The sequence below is a fragment of the Chionomys nivalis genome, chromosome 2 (genome assembly GCF_950005125.1).
Source record: "Chionomys nivalis chromosome 2, mChiNiv1.1, whole genome shotgun sequence".
NCBI classification, from domain to species: domain Eukaryota; kingdom Metazoa; phylum Chordata; class Mammalia; order Rodentia; family Cricetidae; genus Chionomys; species Chionomys nivalis.
In genome coordinates this window covers 99901374-99925302 of record NC_080087.1, presented here as the reverse complement: position 1 = coordinate 99925302, position 23929 = coordinate 99901374, and the positions used below count along the sequence as shown (strand labels likewise).

At 36.6% G+C, this 23929-nt stretch overlaps 1 protein-coding gene across 1 annotated transcript in view; it reads right to left on the bottom strand.

The window, feature by feature from the left end:
* Window positions 1-13095: 13095 nt before the first annotated feature.
* The window catches only part of LOC130869262 (solute carrier organic anion transporter family member 6C1-like), a 93037-nt gene continuing 82203 nt past the window's right edge, over window positions 13096-23929 (bottom strand). Inside the window, exons 11-13 of the mRNA XM_057761267.1 lie at window positions 18646-18710; window positions 16687-16824; window positions 13096-13202 (exon numbers count right to left, since the gene is read on the bottom strand). Coding sequence (XP_057617250.1) covers window positions 13096-13202; window positions 16687-16824; window positions 18646-18710 — 310 coding nt within the window. The remainder of the gene's footprint in view (window positions 13203-16686; window positions 16825-18645; window positions 18711-23929) is intronic.

Below are 23929 nucleotides of genomic sequence, written 5' to 3'. Positions count from 1 at the left end.
ATGGAACTATTTCTCACTTACAGCCCAGGTTAAATTTTATGTCCTTACCTAGCTCTTGCCTTCAAGAAGTTCCTTCAGTATTGCATTCTCTTTTCATTTTATATTATAGCTCTTCTCTATTTTTTCAATTGATTACTTATATATTAATCATTTTCATCTCCTTCTATTGAACTCCATGGGCAGAAGAACTATGACTATGCTATTCATTGTTAAATTCCCAGCATATAGAATAATTCACATTACACAGGAGACTTCCTGCAAGTACTTGACAATTTATGCATCTTATTAATGTTCTCTTTGAGTAGGGAGACAAGAATAGAAGGCTAAAAATATTCTCAGTATTTTCAACACAATATTATATAAAATTTTAACTCAAATTCTATGAGTGGATGTATGTCTATATATTCTGATCAATGATGACATCTTAGTAAAGAGCACAATATGCTTTAGCCACTCTATCACCTCTCACACACACAATACATGCATATGAACACACATATAATCTAGCAAATCTTTGCCTACATCAGCAATGACCCCTCCCCAGGGAGGGCCAAAAAAGCCCACCACGCAGTGGACCACTCCCACAGGCTATCTAGATTGCTGCCCAGAAAAGGAACATGTGGTCTCAGGGTTTTGCATAGTCTCCTCTGCTCTCTTTCTTCCTTACCATACTTTCCCAGACCACCCAGGCTTGGGGCATTAAACGTGGGTATCTTTTATTCAGTATAATTTGGTATGATTGGAATTATTTCCATCAGCAGAGAGACTGGTCTTAAGAAATATACCTAACATCTAATGTGATGTCAAAGAAAATGTTAGATACTGACCCTTGCCTTGCTCTTCTGTTGACAGGTTCTCTCCTTTGTCACCATTATATATATATCAGGCTTCCAGAGATTCTCTTGTCTCCACTTTACATCCTGCAACAGGAGTGCAAAGACTAAAGAGGCATGGTGCCATGTCTGACTTTACAAAGATTATTGTAATCCAAATATAAGTTTATGGTGTAGGAGAGTCTTCTGTCTATGTGTTACTTTCATTGGTTAAATAAAGAAACTGCCTTGGCCTTTTGAAAGAGCAGAAAATTAGGTGCACAGAGTAGACAGAACAGGATTCTGGGAAGAAGGCAGGGTCAGAGAGAGCTGCCTGCCATGAAGCTGCCAGGTCAGACATGTTAAATCTTTCCTGACAACCCCCAGCCTCATGGCGAATACAGATTATTAGAAATGGGTTAGATCAATATGTGAGAGTTAGCCAATAAGGGGTTGGAGATAATAGGACAGATAGTATTTAATTAATACAATTTCCATGTGGTTATTTTGGGGGTTAAGCTAGCTGGGCACTGGGAACGCAGGCTGCTGCTCTCTTACAACAGAGTGCTCCTTTTATTACAACAGATTTACCTGCTGATGACAAGGTACACATTCCTCATATGGCTAATTTGTTAATATTAATTACTAGCTAAGTTGTCATATCTAATACTGAGTTATTTCCCCAGGATTATTTCAAGGTTGTCAAATTTACTTTAAGCAAAGGTGATGAATTTTTATTTAGTTTATTTAATATCCTTCTTCATTATTTGCCCTGAATTAATTTGTGAGCCAGAGTGTATGTTCTGCTGTAGCAAAAAGCCAACTTATGTCTTCACCCTATAACTCCACTCTTAATTTTTATTATAACTTTTTCTTAGGGGGGGTAAATGTAAATTAAATGAGTTCTTCATGCATTAATACATATTAAGTGTATACTGAAGAGAATCTGAATGCTACTATTTTAAAATTATCTGTCTATACATATTCAAATCATATCTAGATTTAAGAGTGCTTTCATAGTCATAATTTAATAATTTAAAACTTATTCTGACTAATAAATCACACACATACATAAAATAATATTTTAAAAACCTAATCAATGTCTAGCAAATGGCTTAGGAGGTAAGGGAGCTTGTGTACGGTTCTGACAATGTGAGTTCAACCCCCATAGCCCATAAGCTGATGCAAATAAACTGACTGCAGAGACATAGCCATGCATACACTATAACAAGAACACTTGTTTCCAAATAATAAAACTAAGAAAACATTCCTAATTCATAAAACACATCAGAAATGTTTCATAAGAGTATTATTTATTGTGAAAACAAATATCCACATAGATATTTTCTGCTGTATTTTCTCTTCTAAATTATAGGCCAGCCACAAATCTTATGAAATCTTCAAAGGATAGACTTAGAACTCAGATCCTCATAGGTTCTCCAGTCCAGCGAGTTTAAACCAAAAACGAGTCAATTTTCACATAAAACTAGTTAATAGATTTTTATTCTGAATGGTCAGTTTACGGACGGTGAGGGCAGTGATTATTTCCTATTTCACACTCTCCTCTGCATGCCATGACCACGGATAGAGCCACCTTTCCATGCAAGGTCACATTAAGGTTGTCATTTCTCCCAGAGAAAGAGCACGGAATACTGCAGTGTTTCTGTGTTCTTGCTATAAAAAAAATCATTTTTTTCTATCTAGTACTGGAAAATACAATGAAATACTACATTACCATATATAAAAAACATAATTTCTTTAGAAGAACATTTTAACTTGAGAAAAATTCCATATGTGGATGAATATATATTCTATATTCAAGTGCAAATGTTTTTTTCCCAAGTACTACTTGTGATTAAATAGAAACTGAAAAATTTAAAAAAAAAAACAGGCAATTGATTCAGGTTATCAGGAACTGTTCATAAAATTCAAGTGGAGGTAAAAGGTAGAGAATATGATGATGTGTCTTATGTCTACTAAAATAAAAAGCAACAGAAAATGTGTAAAGCAAAGTTTCTGGAGTTATCTCTGTCAAATCATCAATAAATGTAATTTTGAACCAGGTGGCTTAATGTGTGAAACAATGCCATACCAGTTAGGATTTAAAGGGGTATTTATTTTGGGGGGTAATACTTATAAAACACCAACCATCAGGAAAGGAGTCTAGTCGCTGGAGCAGGAGCCAGAACCCCCAGTAGGCTGGTATTTCAGCGGCTATTGGATGAAGAAGCAGAAGGTGCTCCCGCAGCACCTTCCCCTTTTGTTTAAGTAAGAGAGTTCTAAACCTACTACAAAATTATATACAATAAGAACAAATATCCTATCCTAACTAGCCTAAGTCTTGCATAATAAATAACTTGGCCAAGTCATGAGAGAAAAGTAGCTACAATTGTCTAGTCTTCAACCCCATAGAAGATCCGAGAAGGGAAATAATGTTATCTGAGTAATTAGGAAGTGCAATCAAACAACTTCCAAAATATGCAACAAATCGCAGAGACAACTGGCTACCTGGGCAATCACCAAAGTCATGTTTGCAGCGTTGAAGCAACCAACTTTGACTAAGGCCTAGAATAACTGACAGATTATTTTTAACAGGCAAGAGATTTTTCAAAACCATCTTACCCTGTCTTGGCAAGATTTGACAGTTTTGCTTATCCATTCCTGGATTTTATCAGGCAAGAGATTTTTCAAAACCATCTTACCCTGTCTTGGTAAGATTTGACAGTTCTGCTTATCCATTTCCAGATACTGTGTATTTTGTCAGTAGTTGAGGTATGGGCAGTTCCTTGCCCAGAGGCCAGTTTTCTTAAGAAGAAGACAAGCTCCAAGTGTCTTTGGTGCTCAACAATCTCTCGGGAATAGGTCGGTGTTGCCAGAAGTGATTGTGTCTCACTACCACAGAACTCTAGGATTAAATTAAATGCCATTTTCTACAGTTCTTTGAAGAGTTTGAAGACTATACAGAATATAATCTCTATGTATCTAAAGAACCTGATTAGTCTAACTATAAATATGACAGATATAGATGATTATTGATCTACAATTCTTAATAACAAACTTATGTTCACCTTCCTAGACCTGGATGGAGCAGGGAGGACCTTGGACTTTCCACAGGGCAGGGAACCCTGACTGCTCTTCGGATTGGAGAGGGAGGAGAAGAGAAGTGGGGGGAGGGGGAGAGGGGCGGGAGGAGGGGGAGGGAAATGGGAGGCGGGGAGGAGGCGGAAAATTTTTTTTTCAATAATAAAAAAGAGAGAATAAATAACTGTGCAATAAATGAGGACAATGACCTCCAAATGTAAACAATGAATATCAATACATAAACAATATATAAGTATCTTAATCAGAAGTAGAAATGTACACTGCAATGTGATATACATATATCAATACTATATATATATATATATATACATATATATATAATGTTTTAAACAGAGGTAGAAGCATGCATGCATACAATATTCAATATAATTTAACTTTGTATCCATATACAAAAATCTATGCCAATGTAATTATCTATAAAAAATAACTCACAAATACCATTATTATCTATCCAATTTCCCCCCCCCCCTTTCTTTTTCAAAAAGATCCCTGAGCTTATAAAACTCTTCTCCCAACCCTCAACCATATACTAATTATAATCAACCCCTAAATATTGTCCCTAAACCAGAGGACAAACTTTGCTGGGAGAGGGGATATTGTCCTTTAGAATTACTTCTAGCTGTCATGGGGGCGACATTATTTCTGGAGGATCCTGTGAAAGTACAATGATGCCTAAATTTCAAGATCAATGTCTTTTAAAATTGCAAATAGTCTCTGAGTATTTTGTGGAGGTACAGCCAGAATGCTGTACAAGATGTGCACCATTTCAGCTAACCAAGTTAGAACCATCTGTGCAGCTGATACCCGACTTGTAGTAGCGCTATCAGTATCATGACATCATATCAACTGAGTGGAGTTGTTGTTATGGGGGCCCCATCTTCTTCCTGGAAATTTCAAATGTCAGTGTAGGAAAAACTCATTGTTCATTGTGGTAAACTTAAACATTAATTATATAGACATTTACAGACATACATATATTCAGTGAAAGGTATGATAGCTATGAAGGAAAGCAAAGATGTTTTCTAAACTCATATTTCTTTCTGTCTCATATCATGGCTCTTAACATAAGACAGATACTCCAGAAACTTTGGGTTTTACTCTTAACAACAGGCTTGGAGTTAGAGAGGGACTAAGCCAAGAGTCCAACTCCAAAACCAGCTCCATAAATTTAGAAATATGATTTAGTATATTCTAGAGCTCCATACTCACAGAACTTATTCAGTTTTCTTGATAGTCCCTATTGTGTAGTTATTTTTCCATCTGTCAGTATTCAAACATCCAGGGTCCCTTAAATTTTTCAAAGGTGAGTGTTTTCCTGTGGAGATAAGAACAGAACCCTGCCCCCATTCTATGTTTTTCTTACCACCTGTATGATTATCATCATTGTGGATACTGTCACTTCTTTTTTCCAAGAGGTTTCTCCTCTTCAAATCTAACCTTTATTAATTTTGATGGTATCCACAATTTTTCTTCTATGGAAACAAGAGCAAAACCCCTTCCCCAAAGTAACACATCTCCTGGCTACAACTGAGAGGTCAGCACATCCTTGATATAAACTGGTTGATTTAGTACAGCAGACTTTTCCATTATCCAATGTCTTTCTGCCGCTGTTGTTCCTTTCTCATTAGCATTAAGAAAATTCAAGGTTAATAAGGCATTATGTAATCTACTTCTGGGGGCATTTTCCACACCTTTCTGTTTATTTAACATATCCTTTATAGTTCAGTTTGATCTTGCTATGGCTGCTTGACCTGTAGGATTGAATTGTATATGTAACATGCTTAATATTATAATAAGCAAAAATCCGTTTCATTTTCCTAGAGACATAAGCTGGGCCATTATCTGTTTTTATTTGTGCAGGTATATCCATATTGGCCATAACTTCTAATAAATGTGTGATTATGGAGTCAGATTTTTCTGAGCTCAAATCAGTTGCCCACTGAAAACCTGAATAAGTGTCAATGATGTGATGTACATATTTTAATTTTCCAAATTCTGCAAAGTGGAACACATCCATCTGCCAGAGTTTATTCCTTTGAGTATCCTTCGGGTTAGTCCCTGCAAGTATTGGTGTTTGGTTATATAAAGAGCAAGTAGGGCATCTCTTTACAATCTCCTTAGCTTGTTGCCATGTAATGGAAAACTCTTTCTTTAAACCTTTGCTATTGACATGATGGTTTTTTTTATAAAATTCTAAGGTTTGCAACATGCTTCCAATCAATAATTGATTAATTTCTGCATTACCTTGGGCTAGAGGACCTGGCAGACCCATACAGGACCAGATGTGTGTTATGTACATCTGACAAAGCTTATTCCTGATTATGTCATGTACCTGGATAAACAATGAAGTCAACCCTGTATCATCTGGTATAAATTCAGTGGTTTTAATATGCAAGATAACTCTTTCTGCATATTGTGAATCTGTAACTATATTAAGAGGTTCTTTAAAATCTCTTAGCATCATAAGAATGGCATAAATCCTAATCAATGACTAGCCAATGGCTTAGGGAGTAAGAGTGCTTATGTACATTTCTGACAATCTGAGTTCAACCCCATAGCCCACAAGCTGCTGCAACTGACTGCAGAGACCTACCCATGCATGCACTATGGCAGCAACACTTGCTTGCTGTCCACATAATAAAACTAAGAATAAATTCTTAATTGATAAAACACATCAGAAATATTTCATAAGAGTATTATTTATTGTAAAAACAAAAATCCACATAGATATTTTCTGCTATATTTTCTCTTCTGAATTATAATCCGGCCACAAATCTTATGAAATCTTCAAAGAATAGACTTAGGCCTCAGATCCTCATAAGTTCTCCAATCCTGTGGGTTTAAACCAAAAAGAATGAGTCAATTTTCACATAAAACTAGTTAATAAATTTTCATCCTACATGGTCAGTTTATGGACTGTGAGTGTAGTGATTTTTTTTTTGTTAACATTCTCCTCTGCGTGCCTTGGCAACAGATGGAACCACCCTTCCATGCAAGGTCACATTAAGATTATCATTTCTCCCAGAGAAAGAACAGAGAATACTGTGTTCTTAATGTAAAAAATCATTGGTTATCTAGTACTTGGAAAATACAAGGAAATACTACATTATAATGTATGAAAAATATAATTTCCTTAGAAGAACATTTTAACTTGAGAAAAAAATTCATATGTTGATGAATACATATTCTATATTCAAGTGCAAATGTTTCTTTCCAAGGAATACTTGAATAAATATAAAATGAAAAAAAATAACAGGCAATTGATTCAGGGTATCAGCCACTATTCATAAAATTCACATGGAGGTAAAATGTAGAAGATGTGATGACATATTTTATGCTTTCTAAAATAAAAAGCAGTGGAAAATGTGTAGAGCAAAGTTTCTGGAGTTATCTCTGTCAAATCATCAATAAATGTAATTTTGAACCAAGGGGCTAAAATAATCTTTCAGAAATCTAACATGATTTTAATTTTTAAATTTTGTTGACATGTTTTATAGTGAACAATGTAGTTTAATTTATAGGGTTATTAAGAAACAATTATTGATACCCCAAAGAAAAAGTAACAAAAATAGATATTAGGGGCTGGAAGGAAGGCTCAGCAGGTAAAGTCACTAACAAGCAAGATGAGTGTTCTTAGTTCAAGTCTACATCACACAGATGCAACAGCATACCACACACACGCAAATCCATACATGCACTCACACACATGTAAATAATTAATAAAAATAATTTTAAAAATAGATTGAGTCCCATGCTCGAGTACATGGCCCCATATGCATGAATATATGGGTGGCATTAACTACACTTTTTGAAACACACACACACACACACTATGAAGTGAAGTTGAGAACTGTTCATGCTGTGTGGACATGAGGGGAGCTGAGAGGACTGAAGGGAAGATGTGATAATATTTCATTTTATACACATGTGTAAAATTCTCAAAACTAAAGTAAAACATTTTTATAGACTCTCAAATTCCCTATGCCCAGTAACTAATAGGGAAATCTTGTCGGGTTAAATGAAGACAAATCCAGATCAGCAAGTAGATCTATACTCATCCCAGTCTCAGATGTCTATATGACAACATGAAAGCACAAACAGTAATAACAAGAGTAGTATGTCTCCACTAGAGCACCTGAGTATTCCAACATAGCTGAAGCACAAGAAAAAGACGTTAAAACAGCCTTATGAATATAGTAGCGGCCATGAAATGGGAAATGAATAAATCCTTCAATGAAGCCCAGGAAAATACAAACAGTGGAAGGTAAAGAATAAAACTTTTCAAAACCAGAAATTGGAAGTAGCATCAATAAAGAAACATCAAATGGAAGGAATTCTGAAATAAAAACTTATAGACTTCCAAAAGAAACTGAAGTGGCAGCCTTTGCAAACATAATACAAGAAATAGAAGAGAGAATCCCAGGTGTGGAAGACAATGGAAGAAACTGATACACAGGCCAAAGTAAATGATAAATCTAAAATAATTACTAACAAAAAGTTTCCAGGAAATTTGGAATACTATGAGAAGATGAAGTCTAAAAAAAATAAAGGAAGAAGAAGAAATCTAGCTGAAAGTCTAGGCAACTAAATCCAGAAAAACCTTCAATCACCATAGAGGAAAAAAATAAGATATTTCTTGAGAAAGCCAAATTAAACATTTATCTAAAAATCCAGCTCTACAGAAAGTGCTAGTAGAAAAACTCCAATCTAAGGAGGTTAACTACACCATGGAAACACAGGGAATAAATTATTCCACATCAGAAAAAACAAAAGGAAAGCCTAAACACACACACACACACACACACCACACACACACTCACATACACACAAACATACCACTACCACCACCAACAACAACAATAAATAGGAATTAGCATGTATTGGCCATTGATATCTCTCAATAGCAATAATCTCAATTCCCCAATAATGATAAAAGACTAAGAGAATGAATGTGAAAACAGGATCTATCCTTCTGCTCAATGTGAGAAACATACCTCAACAACAAATATAGACATTACCTTGGGGCAAAGATTGGAAAAAGGATATTTCAAGCAAATGGACTTAAGAAGCAAGCTCATGTGGCCATTTTAATATCTAATAAAACATACTTCAAACCAAAATTATTAAGAGATGGGGAGAGACACTATCTATTGATCAAATAAAATATTCAAGAAGGATGACATTTCAATTCTTAATATATATGCTTCAAACACATGAGCATCCATGTTTCTAAAAGAAACACAACTACAGTTTAAATTGTATATTGACCATCATACCCTGACAGCATAATAGAGTGGACCCTGTTGTCAGGGACACAGGTGAGCCAGCCTGGAGGTATGAAAGCCAGAAAACTGACCCTACTATTTATCCACTCACACTCCCCTTAAGTATCAGTAGAGACAGCCCAGTGCCTTGCGTGGACAGTAGAGATGTCCCTGGTGACATAAATGAGGAGCATCTGATTTTGAGGTCACAAAGGCAGGAGGGCTGGCCCCACTACTTGCTGGAAATGGCATTGGGTGATCTAGCCATGGCAGTGCTGGAGAGCTTTCCCAGGTAGTGACAGTGAGGAAAAGCTACAGAGCTGACCAACCCAGCTACCACCCAGACTCATAACTAGAATTAAGGATTGGCCCACCCCAATTTCCACTTCATCTATGAAGTGTTGGAGCCTGTGAAGACGGGATGACCTTACAGATTCAAAACTGCAGGATCCTCATGACACAGGACAACAGTTAACTGAGGTGAGCCCCCAATGAGATCCCCTTATTACTGGTGTAGCAGAAACCAGATGCCTCAAGTCAGACCAATGACTTGTGACAAATGAACACTTGCAAGTACAGATGAATGAACTAAAGGATAAACTGTCTGAATCAACAGGCCACACTGCAACTTCCACAACTAGATTCTTCTTTTTTTTCTGTTGTTGTTATTGTTTTAATTTTTGTTTTATTATTTTCTTCTTTGTTTTAAATTTGGCTTTGATTTTGGTGGAGGTTGCAAAAGAAGAGGATAGATATGAGGAGATGGGTGGTAGATAAATGGTAATGGAAATCATAATGTGAAATCCAGAAAAGAATCTATAAAAGCCTAGATTTCCCTCAACTGAAGAATCAGTAATGAAGATGTGGTACATTTACACAATGGAGGAAAACTCTTTCGGCTGTTAAAAAAAAATAGCAACACAAAATTTTTAGACAAATGGATGGTACTAGAAGAAATCATCCTGAGTGAGATAACCGGGACCTAGAAATATAAATATGGTATGCTTTCTCATATATGTGGATATTAACCATTGAATAAATGTTAACTAGCCTATAATCTGTAGACCCACAGAGGGTATGTTAGTTAAAATTTCTGTTGCTGTGAAGAGACACTGTGACCATGACAACTCCTATACAGAAAAACACTTAATTGGGGATGGCTTACAATTAAGATGTTTAGTCCACTATGATCATGGTAGGAAGCATAGTGACATACAGGCAAACATGTTACTGGAGAGTTAGCTGAGATTTCTACATCTGATCAGCAGGCAGCATAAGGAAAGGGGGGGGGGGCTGACTTAAGTATCTGAAACCTCAAAGCCTACCCCCAGTGACACACTCCCTCCAACAATGCCACACTGACTCCAACAATACCACATCTCCTAATAGTGCTATTCCTTATGAGTCTATGGTGGCCATTTACATTCAAACCACCACAGAGGTTATATATCCAGGAAGGAGCTGGGGTAGGGGTATGTGTGGATCTCCCTGGGAAGATAGAACAGATTTTGTCCTGCAGACAGGGTGCCAGTGGGGATGTGAAAGTGAGGATCAAGTGGAAAAGAGTGGCGATCACAATGAGTTGAGGAATGCAAGAAGGTACAGATGGATTTGTGGGGCATTGGAGAGATGATATTGAAAATCCATAGGGCAGTAGAAATTCTTGGACCAATAATCAATCCTATCTGCAACATGTGGTAAGGCAATGATGGCATAGAAATATGGGAATAGCCAACCAACATCTCATTTGACTTAAAGTCCACTCCATGAAACAGAACTCATACCTGACACTGCTTGACTAGACAGAGAATAGACAGCCTAGAGACCAAAGCTTAAAAACAAACCCTACTGGTTTTAATAAAAAATCTATAAATAAAATGAACTCCCAGAAACATTCTTTTATACATAAATATCTGTGTCTTATTCAGTTAATATCAGAGAAACTTCTTCCTGCAGCAGAAGGGAACAGATACACAGACCCGCAAACGAACATCCAGACATTAAAGAGTGGGGGGAATTCTTGGAATACACAACTCTAAATTGGATGTCTCCATCAAATCCCTCCTTTAAGAGCTCCAGAGCCTAGAGAAACACAGCAGAAAGAGTATAAGAGCCAGAGAAGATGGAGGACACCAGAAAAAATGGTCCTCTGTATCAGCAAAGTTCATAAGCACTCACAGAGACCAAAGCAGGAAGCACAGGTCGTACAATTGTCTCCACCAGGTCTTCCCTATTTATATTAAAGCTTTCAACTTAATATTTTTATGGGGCTTCTGAGTGTATGATGAAATGCGTCTCTGATTCTGGTGCCTGCTCTTGGGTGCTCTTTTCCTTCTGTTGGGTTGCTTTGTCCAGCACTGGTGTGATGACTTTTCTTTTATCTTATTACACTTTATTATGCCAGGTTTGGTGGCAACCTCCTAGAAGCCTTCTCTTTGCTGATGAGAGACAGAAATGGGGTGCATCTAGAGGGGAGATGAGGTGGGAGTACCTGGAAGGAGTGTAGAGAGGGAAAACTATAATCAGGATAGATTATAGAGAAAATAATCTACTTTCAAGAAAAGGGGAAAAGATTGACAATATCTTCTACGAGTTAAAAATGCATATATTTAATAATATCTTTAATAATTTTAACACAGTCTATGTTATTATGCTCAATAAATCCTGTGACATTACATTAAGCATATTGTAAAGTATATTTTAAATGTAGCTATTTACTACCATTTTAAAGGCTATCAAAATAATATTCTGATGGAGGAAAGTCATTGGTTAATAAAGAAATTGCCGCCTCGGTCCATTTGATAGGCCAGCCCTTAGGTGGGTGGAGTAGACAGAACAGAATGCTGGGAGGAAGAGGGAAATGAGACAATTGCCATGCCTCTCCTTTCTGGGGCAGACGCGATGCAGCCAGCCACCAGGTTAGACATGCTGAATCTTTCCCGGTAAGACACCACCTCATGGTGCTACACACATTATTAGACATGGGTTAATCAAGATGTGACAGTTAGCCAGTAAGAGGCTAGAGCTAATGGGCCAAGCAGTGTTTAAAAGAATACAGTTTCCGTATTGTTATTTTGGGGCATAAGCTAGCCAGACAGCTGGGAGCCGGGCGACGGGAAGCGGCCCACAGCTCCTTCTACAAATGGAACCCAAAAGCTCTGTCTCCCACAGGAGCCAGGCAGATATCATAATGGCGGCACAGCCCAGAAAGCCAATATTTTAAAACTGTAGCTTTTTTCCTATTGCGGCTGCTGAGTTAGGGAATTTTCTCTACAGCACGCCACCAAAGAACAGCAAAAAGCTGTGGTACACTCTGGTTTTTGTGTGTGTTTAAAATTAAGCTTTCTCAGGTTTTACATGGAGTTCATTACCACGTTGGGTGCCACTCTGTAGTGTGGAGCAGTGGGCCGCTTCTCGCCATCCAGCTAGCTTTACCTGAAATAATTACATGGAAATTGTATTCTTTTTTTTTTTTTTTTTTTTTTTTTTGGTTTTTCGAGACAGGGTTTCTCTGTGGTTTTGGAGCCTGTCCTGGAACTAGGAAATTGTATTCTTTTAAACACTGCTTGGCCCATTAGCTCCAACCTCTTACTGGCTAACTCTCACATCTTAATTAACCCATATCTAATAACCTGTGTAGCACCATGAGGTGGTGGCTTACCGGTAAGATCTTAACCTGCATCCATCTTGGAGAGGAGAGCTATGGCGACTGCATGGAGAAGAGAGGCATGGCGTCTGCCTCTTTGCCTTCTTCCCAGCATTCTTTTCTGTCTACTCCGCCTACCTAAGGGATGGTCTATCAAAAGCCAAGCAGTTTTTTTAATTAATTAACTGATGAAAGCAACAGACAGATGACACTCCCACATCAATATTCCATTGACAAAGGGAAAATAGACAATTCTTACCCAAAGAAGAAATCAGTTAGAAATCTCGACTAAACTGTCAGTGCTTCCCTTCACAACTCTATCAAAGATGAAAACTGTAAGAAGACTAATCAAGACTGCGGATAATTTAAAACCAAGACCTAAATGAAAAAGAAAGAATGGAGTTTAACTATAAATTTAATAAATGTTTTGAAAAAATTTTATTTACCTGAAAAAAGATATAGTTTACTTTTTAAAATATTAATTTCCCAATTACCAATGTAATTACTATTATAAACTTACAGCAAAATATTTATTTAAAATGCTTACAAATTTTTTCATATTCATCAGATAGCTTACAAAGAGTAATGTTTAACATATTTATGAATTGTGCTAATTTGCAAACACATAATTAAATTATATTTTCAAAATTTAACTGTCTATAGGAACAGAAGCCTTCTTAAACCTTCATGTATCTATTTAAATATTAATTTATAGAAAATATAATTACTTTCATAATTTTTATTTTTGTCTAAAATTTGTAAAATTATATTACATTAATGCAATTAAACTTTCCAAGTAAATAACCCTGTTTATTAGAGTCAAAGGTTATATCAAAATAATATTAGTAATCTAGCACAGTCATCTCACAAGTCAAGAAACATTAATAAATATTTCCCATTTATGAAATACCTCTTCTGTTTTAAGAGATATCTTCTTAATGATACATGTACTTGTGAAATAGATGTAACATTACAATAAAAAATATAAGTAGGGAATGGCTTTAATGTTCCTTTGGAAGCATATAGTTTGAGAAAAAATAAATTAAGAAAATATATCTAGTATTACCTCCAAGAAGCGTGTAGTGCTGGTAAGAAATTCATCTAATAACAGTAGAAAAATTCAGACAAGACATTGAAATGTCTATGTTTATTAGATAAAGAAATAAAACATTAACATGTAAAGCAAAGAACATCATGGCAGTAGCATGGAATCTGCCTTGAGTCCATTTCCATAGCAGATGGAATCAAGAAGTGAAAACCAAACTTTTATCCCAGAAGAGCAGTGTGTTATAGTCTCACAAAGACTGAAATAGAACAAGGAGTGCAAAGAAATACGAAGAGACATGCAAACACTGAGAGGGCAGAATTTAAACAACAAAAGGGTAAGACTATGCTGTGGGTCATATTAGCCTTTGTTATTCAGAATCACAGTTGAACAAAAGGAAACTGAATGGAAAGATTTGGTGAGTTCATAGCCTGGTCAGGAAAGAGCAAGACCAAATGTTTGGAAGAAGAAAATAGAAGTGGGGCCCAGCGAGCATTTGCTAATGAGATTAGTGTGACTAAACAGGAGTGGGCCATTGTGCATCGGAACAATGAAAAAGGGTCTTGAGAACATTTCAGAACTCTTGGGAGAGAAGTTTGCTTTTGCCAAGGGAGGATTCTTCAGTGGCTAAGCGTCATAACTTTGAATGGACTTGCTGTTTAGGGAAACTTTCCTTGCTTCCAAGTGAGTACCACTAAATAGCCATGGCTTAGACTTAAGTTCCAATGCTCATACTGAAAGCAGATCTTACTAAGCTGTACTAGATGTCCAGGGGAGTGAAATGCAAAAAGTAGTTTTGGTATCTTGATAGCTTCAAGAATTTTTTTTTAAAAGAAAGCCAGGGAGACCAGCCTGAAATCTGCTACAAGTTTGGAGCCCACATAGAACAGGCCTAATATGGCGATGCCAAGTTTACCTTTGGAAATGGATTTCTACGGTAAACAATACACAGCCAGAGAAGACAGAAATACTAAGAAGACAGAAATACTAAGCAATATCAGAAAAAGTTGCAGATGGACTACAAAAACAGGCCAAAAGAGAAACTGTGAGTTCTATTGGATCTTCAAAACCACAAGAAAACTTTATGTGAGGAGGCACTCTTCACTTCAGTGTTCATGGGAGATCAGGTTTAAGATAAGATACTTGGATAAAGAGATGATTTGCATTCTGGGTAGGGCAAAAGAGGATTGCATATTTCCCCATAGTATTCAAAATGGCATATACTAAAAAACCCAGGACTTGTCTGATTTCTCTAATCCCTCTTTAATATCTTCAGGCCATATAGATGGTGGACTGACACTGGGACCATGACTGAAGCCCCATTAGTCCACTGTGGAAGTTTCTTCAGCTTCATTAAAAGGATGAATTTCCATTGTGTCATGGAGCCTTTGAGTTTAGGCATGAATGATTAACATTCCTAGTGTCGCATTGTCTCTCTGTTAGAGGTGTATGATTTTTTTACATATAAGTTATTAAGATTCTTTCTAATGTAATATTTTTATTAATTATTTGGGAATTTCACACATTTCATATATTCACCTCTCCTCTCATCTTTCTAACTCTTCCCAGAGAATTAAGATGTAAGATGAAAAAAGATGGTTTGTTTTCTTTCTAAAAAGGAAAAATAAAATAAATTTAAAGAAAAAAAGAAAACAGAGGGAGAGTTGATCTTGGGGAGAGGGGAGGTTGGAGGAGGAACTCAGAGTAGTGGAGAGAGGGGAAATTTTGGTAAGGTTGTAATACATGATAGAAGAATAAAAGTTAAAAAATAAAAAGATTCAAAAGTGAAGGGATTGTAAATTCCTCCTTCAAAGGTTCAGTTTTGATCTTGCTTTGGTGTGTTATTTTCTATGTCCCCATCACTCCCTTTGGGAAAGTAATGTGTATAATGTGTGTTGTAGACTGGAAGTATGTAACTGCTCTTTTGACTTTATGTAGGGTTACAGCTAAAGGATTGCCTTGAATCTCAAAGAGACTTTGGTCACTGAAATAGTGTTAAGACTGTTGAAGTGAATGAGGATGTTTAAAGGTAAACTAAATGCATTTTATATGATGATGCAGCCATGGGCTTATTTATGAGAACCAGGGAGTAGAATGTAGTAGTTTGAATGAGAATGTCCCCATAGGCTCAGGGATTCGAACATTTGGTTTCTGGTGAATAGCAATGTTTTTGTAGGTGGAACAGCCCCAATGGAAGAAATATTTCACTGGGGCAGGGAGAAAACTTGAGGGTTCATGTCTTTGTCTTGTACCCTGGTCACATTCTCTGCTTTGTGTTTATGAAACAAACACCTACTCTGTGCCCAAGGCAATGACACATTGAAATACACTTGGAAGAAAGATATTAAGAAATTTTGTGAGATTTTCAGTAACTGAAAGTTAACATAATATGTGACTTATATTACCATAAAAGGTGAAATTGTGAAGTTTAGTTTTCAGAAAGATTTTGATGATATTATTTACAACTCTAATAACTTTTATTCAAAGTTACACAGTATTTAATACTGTAAAACTGAAAAAATCATAGCAGAAATCAATTTGGTTGTATCATTGTATAACCAAAATCAGTTAACAAATTGAAATTTTACTAATTAGCATTCACTCTTAAACAATAACAGAAATCTAGGGCATTTAGAATAAAACTGTAAGTATCTACATAAATTCTGTAGTACAAGTTTATACAATACATCCTACACAATTGTATAAATCTTCAATTAGTATAGTATTTACTCATGGTAATTATTTCCTTGTTATAAACAATTGAAAATTGTAAAAACAATTTTATTAACTAAAATTTACACAGTTCACATCACTTACATAATCCCATCAACATGTAAGTCATTTTTGATTTATCGTAGATCCAGCAACGTCCTCTGAATCCACATTTATTAATGCTCCAGTATATGCAAGCTTCAGTTGATGTTTTTTTAAAAATCGGTGGTATAGGGACAGACGCTATGAAATAATGTTTATAAGTTCTTCATAAAAACACTTTGACCAGGATTTGTATAATTTTTTTCTTAAAAAAAAAAACGCACGCACACACATACAATTCCCTAACCACATCATTTAAAATTCTGTAATAGTCTTTCATAAATTGGCTTATTAACCCTGGTAATCAATATCCTGAACCCTAAATGTATACAAATATCAACAGTTTGAAATGATTTTAGAATTATGTTTATGTTGTTGTTTACAGGGTATCTTACAGCACGTGTCGAATTTCCATGGGATATTTAGGAGGAAATATTCAGAACAAAGGAAATAAACTACATGACTTTGCTACTAATAGTATCTGGAAAGATACACAACTATGGGCATTTTAATGACTGAACTTAACCTAATGTTTTCTAACTGTATTCAGTTATGTCTCTACAGTATTCTTCCCACACTCCCAGGAAAAGTCCAAGATTCTCCAGTGGATGAATGAAACTACATATGGCACCAAACTGTACACACTCACACAAACATGCGCACATGCATATTACTTTGTGGTACAATGTGCTACTGTTGTGTAAAATAAAATACATTACCTATTCATGTCTTTTATTTTCATTTAGCTTACAAACTGGTGAGATATCATAAATCTTCTATAATTCTTAGCTTTGGATTCATCCCCTATTTCTTCTCTCATCCATCTCATTCCAATTATCTTAAATATTAGTACCCAGTATTCCTCCTCTGTTTTTTATATCACATGAGTCTTATTAATTCCCTTTTATCATATTTGTCCTCAAATTGCAAGATCATTGCTGCCCATATAACTTCTTCATAAAGACTTCATTTTGTCTAATACTTTCTCAGACTTATCTTCCTGTTGCTCCGTCACTTCACTTCCTGTCTGAACCCTTCTGTTCCCTATATTCTCACTTTCTCCTTTCATCTCACCTACATTCAGCTATCTCTCCTTCCCAAATGCATCCCATCAAGCAATGAATCATTTCAAGTTTCCATGTGTATTTTACATTAAAATGGAAATGAATGGAAGCTATATTCACATGAGATGGAGCATTCTGAATTGTGTCTTATGACCTGGATAACATAAGCTAGTATAATTTCTTTCAGTTTTATCCATTTGCCTGAAAGTTTCTCAATGTCACTTCCTCTTTTTAGAGAAGTAATATGTACATATGTAAACATGCATGCATGCATTTTCATTGCCCATTTACTAACTGAAGACCATCTGAGTTGACTCTATTCCTAGCTATAATGTTTATAAAATCAATGAGCATGAATATGCAACAATCTTTGTAATAGCATACACGTTCCTTTGGTTATATGCCCAGGAGTGGTATATCTGGGTCATGTAGTAAGATCTAGTTCTGAGTTTGAACAGAGGTATGCCACTTTAGTAAATGTTCCTGTTCCCTGAAGACATGTATGTTAAATGAAAATATCAGTGCCAAGCACAGTTTTCCTCTTCTTTGGGTATTGGTCATGGAGGATGGATGGCACCTGAAACAATACAGTGTAATGACAGTGATCATACTCCCACCATAACCCAATGATAAGACCCTAGTACTTAAGACACCACACTCTTTGGTTACAGGACACAGAGAAAACAGGCCTAAGTTCCTAGCTGGCTAACATTCACAATGCTGGAAGGCACTATGCAGCCTGATAGAGGAGAAAAAGAAGTTCTTACCTAGCTAACACCAACCCTGCTGCAGTGTCAACCTCCTATTTCACATTATTCTCTATTTTAAGTTTTTTAATACATATATAGGTAAATTTATATATCAAAAATGAGTGATTTGGTACATTGAAAATACAAACCAATGAATCTCCATATTGTAAAGGTCACTCCCATGCCCAGCGAATTTAAATGAGTAGGTACAACTCTGAAAGCAAATAGTAATGGTATTACTTATACATACATATATATATAATATATAAATATAAGTGATATTGCAGATCATCAGCTAGTTAACAGAAGTTCAATTTGAAATATAGACATAGTAAAATATTTCCATTTTCCTATTTCTTTATTCTTTTCCAGCCCTTTATTCTTCTAAAGAGAAGGAACTTCATGAACTGGATACCCCCAAGCCTCCTTTTTCAAAATGATATAGTTCTCTTCTTCTCAATTCATCTTTCCTCATGCTATCAGACCCAGGATTGTTTAGAATCCATTCCACCACTCTATATTTTTCTAGTTTGCTGATTATTTTGGATTCTGTACTCCAAAAACTCTATCAGCAATGTTACCTTGAAAGGAAAAGAAGGGTGAAGTCAAGTCTCTGTCTTCAGGCTTCCTCCCCATAGTTACTCGGGGTGACTGAGCGTTACAAAAAGGTGTCTTCCTTACAGGTGTTTCTTTCTCACTCTTAGTCCCTTGAGTGCAAGGTGGCTACATACCACACTGTGCAATGATGTTCCTTACATCCAACCTACATGTGGTTGCAACTTTATTCAGCTTTACTTACATAGTCTTAGTTTCTGAGTGTTTCCTCTTTCCTGTGTTACCTTATTATCATCACTACTCAAAATTTAAATAGATGACAACTAACTTTGCATAATTTTAAATAGATGGTGTCCACCCACAAGGATTCAAACAACTCTAATTCATTTAGCAAGTCACACATGGAGAGAAGGCACTAAAGAAGGGGCTTGTTTGGAAGAAGAAAAGAACAGATTAAATGGTAAAAACAACTATAGTCCATTATATGTATTTTAGTATGAGGGTGTTGAAAAATAAGCAGGAAAATATATGTATTTCTTACTGACTAACTATTTTTTGAAGAAGAAAAATCATGTATAGGTATATTATTCAGTCAGCATTTTGTCAAGAAATTTTACTGCTGTGGGACAATGGTTTATATCCTGTCAATTATATTTTAAATAAACGTTAATTGGCCAATAGCCAGACAGGAAGTATAGGTGGGGAACCAGACAGGAAGTAGTGGCAGGTCAATGAGAACAGGAGAATTCTGGGAAGAGGAAAGCTCTCTCTGCAGTCCTGTCCAAAACACAAAAGAAGGAAGATATGACTGCCTCGCCAAGTAAGGTACAGAGCATGTTGCTAAAATAGATAAGGATAATGGATTAATATAATTATAAGAGTTAATAAGAAGCCTGAGCTAATGAGCCAATCAGCTTATAGTTAATGTAGACCTCTGTGCGATTTCTTTGGGACTTAACAACTGCAGGAACCAGGCAGGACAGAAAACCTCAGACAACAGAATGGTGTGCCATTGTGGGCTGACCAAATCTACTTGAAAGCCTGAAAAAGCTTGGGAAGTTATTCTAGATAAAAAAAGAAGAGAGTTAAACATGGCTTCTTAATAGCAGCATTTTCTCAGGTGGGCTCTGTCTGCTAGAGGTAAATATGTCTCAGTTAAGAGAGGCTTCGTAACTCAGCTTTAGCTGCAAAATCTTGCAGCCCTGTTAAAAGAGACCTTGTCCATCAAACACTTAAAAGGCATTTATGAAATGCCAAAAGCATGCTTCTTGGTGGTGGCAGGGACCTTGAAATGCCATAGAGTTGTGGCAATAAACACAGCTCCATCTGGTACCTCTGCTTTGAGGCTAAACTTTCAGAAAGCTATGGAATGGATTGGACCCAATTGACAAAGCCTCTTTGAATTGTTTGAATGCTGAGAAAGGAGCAACAGCTGCTAAAAGACATTTGATTATAAATGCTGCTAGATTAATCAAACATATATATAAAATGCCTTGACTTCAAAATTGATGTCAAAAGATATGTTATTTTGGAGAAGAGGTTTTGTTTTTGTTGTCACAGGAAATGAGAGGCTGTGGATTCATTCTGGGCTATGAAAAATCAGGTTTGATCAAGGAAGACCCCTTGAGAAATCCCCAATCGTAGCAGATGACCCAGATCTTTGAGTTCTATATCCATAACAGCCTTAAGACTGCTGACTGAGATGATCGAGCCTCACAAAATACTCCAGTCAGGACTTGATCATAATTCTAAATTTTCCTTAGGTCCCCATAAGATTATCAGCACCCCTAATCAACAGGAAATAGCCTAGAAAACTATGCCCACATTCCCAAAAAATTGATTATATATGTTTGTCTTTGTTTAGAATGTTGGTTACTAGTTTTTATGGATAATGGTCAGGAGAAAAGCTAAACAAAGGAGGTTCGATTCAGAGTTCTTCTTTAAAGAAAAGGGGGGAGTGATATGGGACAATGATCTGTACCCTGTAACTTGTATTTTAAATAAATGCTGATTGGCCCATAGCCAGGCAGGAAGTAGAGGCAGGGCAACCAGGCAAAAAGTAGAGGCAGGGCAATGAGAACAGGAAAATTCTGGGAAGAGAAACAGTCAATCTGCAGTTGTCACTCAGACACAGAGCAAGCAAGATATGAATGCCTTGCTGAAAATGGTAATAAGCCATGTGACTAACACAGCAAAATTATAGGCTACTATAAGTTATAAGAGTTAATAAGAAGCTTGAGCTAATAGGCCAATCAGTTTATAATTAACGTAGGCCTCTGTGTTTTTACTTTGGGACTGCAGGGATAGGCTGGATAGAAACATCAATCAACATTTCTGTCTCTGTTTAGAAAGGGACAGGCCTACAATGAGGGTCAACAAAGTCTGGCACACCAAGTTGAGGCAGGACTAAGCTCCTCCCCCATAAAAAGGCTGGACAATGCAACCCTATATGGGGCATAGATTCCCAAAAGCCATTTCAAGTTCCAGGGATTGGTCCTGATCTCACTACAATGAACCTCACAAACAGACCAAGCAACACAAAGTCACATACATGCAGAGAGTATGTGACTAGTATGTCTAGGTCAGTCCATGAGGCCTCTTTAACTGTCAGTCCAGAGTCCATGAATATCCATTAGCTAATTAATGTCAGCTGTCTCTGTGGGTTCCCCGGTGAAGATATTAACTTCCCCTGACTCCTACAATCCCTCTTTCTTCATTTCAACAGAAATCCCAGAATTCAGGCCAGTGCTTGGCTATGAATCTCTCTGATGACGATTAGGGCAGATACCAATCTGCAGGAGATGGGTTGATGTGGAATAATTTTTCTGTACACTGAAATATGTATTACTCTTATTTGTTTAATAAAGAACCCAACTGTCCAGGAGCTGAACAGGAGAGAAAAAGGTGAGAGAGCCATACTGAGAATGATGGATAGAAGAAGGGCAGAGTCAAGGCTACAAGGTAGACACTGAGGGAACAGGAAATAAACGTTTCATGCTAATAAAGGTAACTCCACATGACAGAGTGTAAGTAAGGAATATGGGCTAATTTAAAATATAGGAGTGAGTTAGTAGCAAGCCTAAGCTATTAGCTAAGCATTTATACTTAATGTTAAGGTTCAGAGTTGTTATTTGCTACTGGGCAGTCGGGACAGGAAATTCACTCTGTAGTTGCCAATTCAGGAACCCTCTGCACTATTGCCAGAATTCTTAGCTTGTGTTGTTCTTGTGGATTCTTGGGAGTTTCCCTGGCAACAGGGATCAACTTAACCCTGAAGTGCCCAATCATTAAGACATGTTTTTCATTATTCTGCCCTCTGTCCCACCACTAACCTGCCCCCACCTGAAACTTTATATACTGATCCCCCTGACGCCCCACCCCACGACACCCCTGCCCCTAAATTTCCCAGGATATCTCCTCTATTTCTCAGTCCCAAGGAAACCCATGCATGTTTTGTTATCTAGCTTCTTTGTGGATATGAATTATGTAGTATGGTTATCCTTTACAGAGAATATTCACTTATGAGTGAGATCGTACCATGTTTGTCTTTATGAATCTGAGTTATTTCACTCAGGATGATTTTTCCTAGTTCCATCTGGTTGCCTTTAGATTTTATGATGCCATTATTTTTAACAGCTGAGTAATACCCCATTGTGTAAATATATAACATTTTCTTTGGCTGCAGGGCATCTAGGTTCTTTCTAGATTCTAGATATTACAAATAATGCTGCTATGAGCACAGTTGAGCAAGTGTCCTTGTGTTATGATTGAATACGCTTTGGACATATCAACAAGATTGGTGTATCCTGGTCTTAAGGTAAATTGATGCTCGTTTTCTGAGAAACCAACATACTGATTTCCAAAGTGACTGTACAACTTTGCAATCCTATTAGCAGTGGAAGAGTGTTCCCGTGCTCCATATCTTCTCTAATGAGGCTGTCAGAAGTTGTTTGGACCTTAGCCATTCTGACAGGTGTAAGATGGTATCTCAGTGTTGTTTTCATTTGCATATCCTTGATGGCTAAGGATACTGAACAATTCTTAAGTTTATCTCAGACATTGGGGATTGTTCTGATGAGTATTCTTTTTATAAATCTGTACCCCATTTTTAAATAGATTATTTGATATTTTGATGTCTAGTTTCTTGAGTTCTTCATATATTTCAGAGAACAGCATTCCCTCAGCCATGAAGTTGATGAGAATCTTTTGCCATTCTGTAGGCTGCCATGTGTTCTTTTGACAGTGTCTGTCACATTACAGAAGCTTTTAAGTTTCTGGAGGTCCCATTTATTCATTTTCAATTTCAGTGTCTGTGTTACTGGCTTTCCACTCTGGCAGTTGTCCCCCACAAAGACAATGTGTTCAACGATACTTTCCACTTTTCTTCTTTCAGCTTCAGTGTAACTGCATTTATGTTCTGGACTTTGATCTACTTGGACTTGTGTTTTGTACTGGTAGATAGATAAAGATCTACTTACAATCTTATATATGCAACCATCCATTTGTGTACACAGTATTCGTTGAAGATGCCTTCTTTTTCTATTATATAATTTTGGCTTCTTCGTCAAAAATAAGGTGTTCATTGTTGTGTAGACTTACTTCTGGGTCTTTGATTGATTCCATTTGATCAGCCTATCTGCTTTTATGCTAATACCATGTGGTTTTATTACTATAATCTAAGTCAAAGTCAGGGATGGTGATCGCTCAGGAAGTTCCTTTATTTGGTGTGGGAGAATAGTCTGTATTTTGTCAATCACATTTTAAATAAATGCAGATAGGCCAGTAAGGAAGTATAGGCAGGATAACCAGGAAATAGAGGTAGGGCAATGAAAACAGGAGAATTCTGGGAATTCTCCCAGTTCTTCCCAGATCACCAAA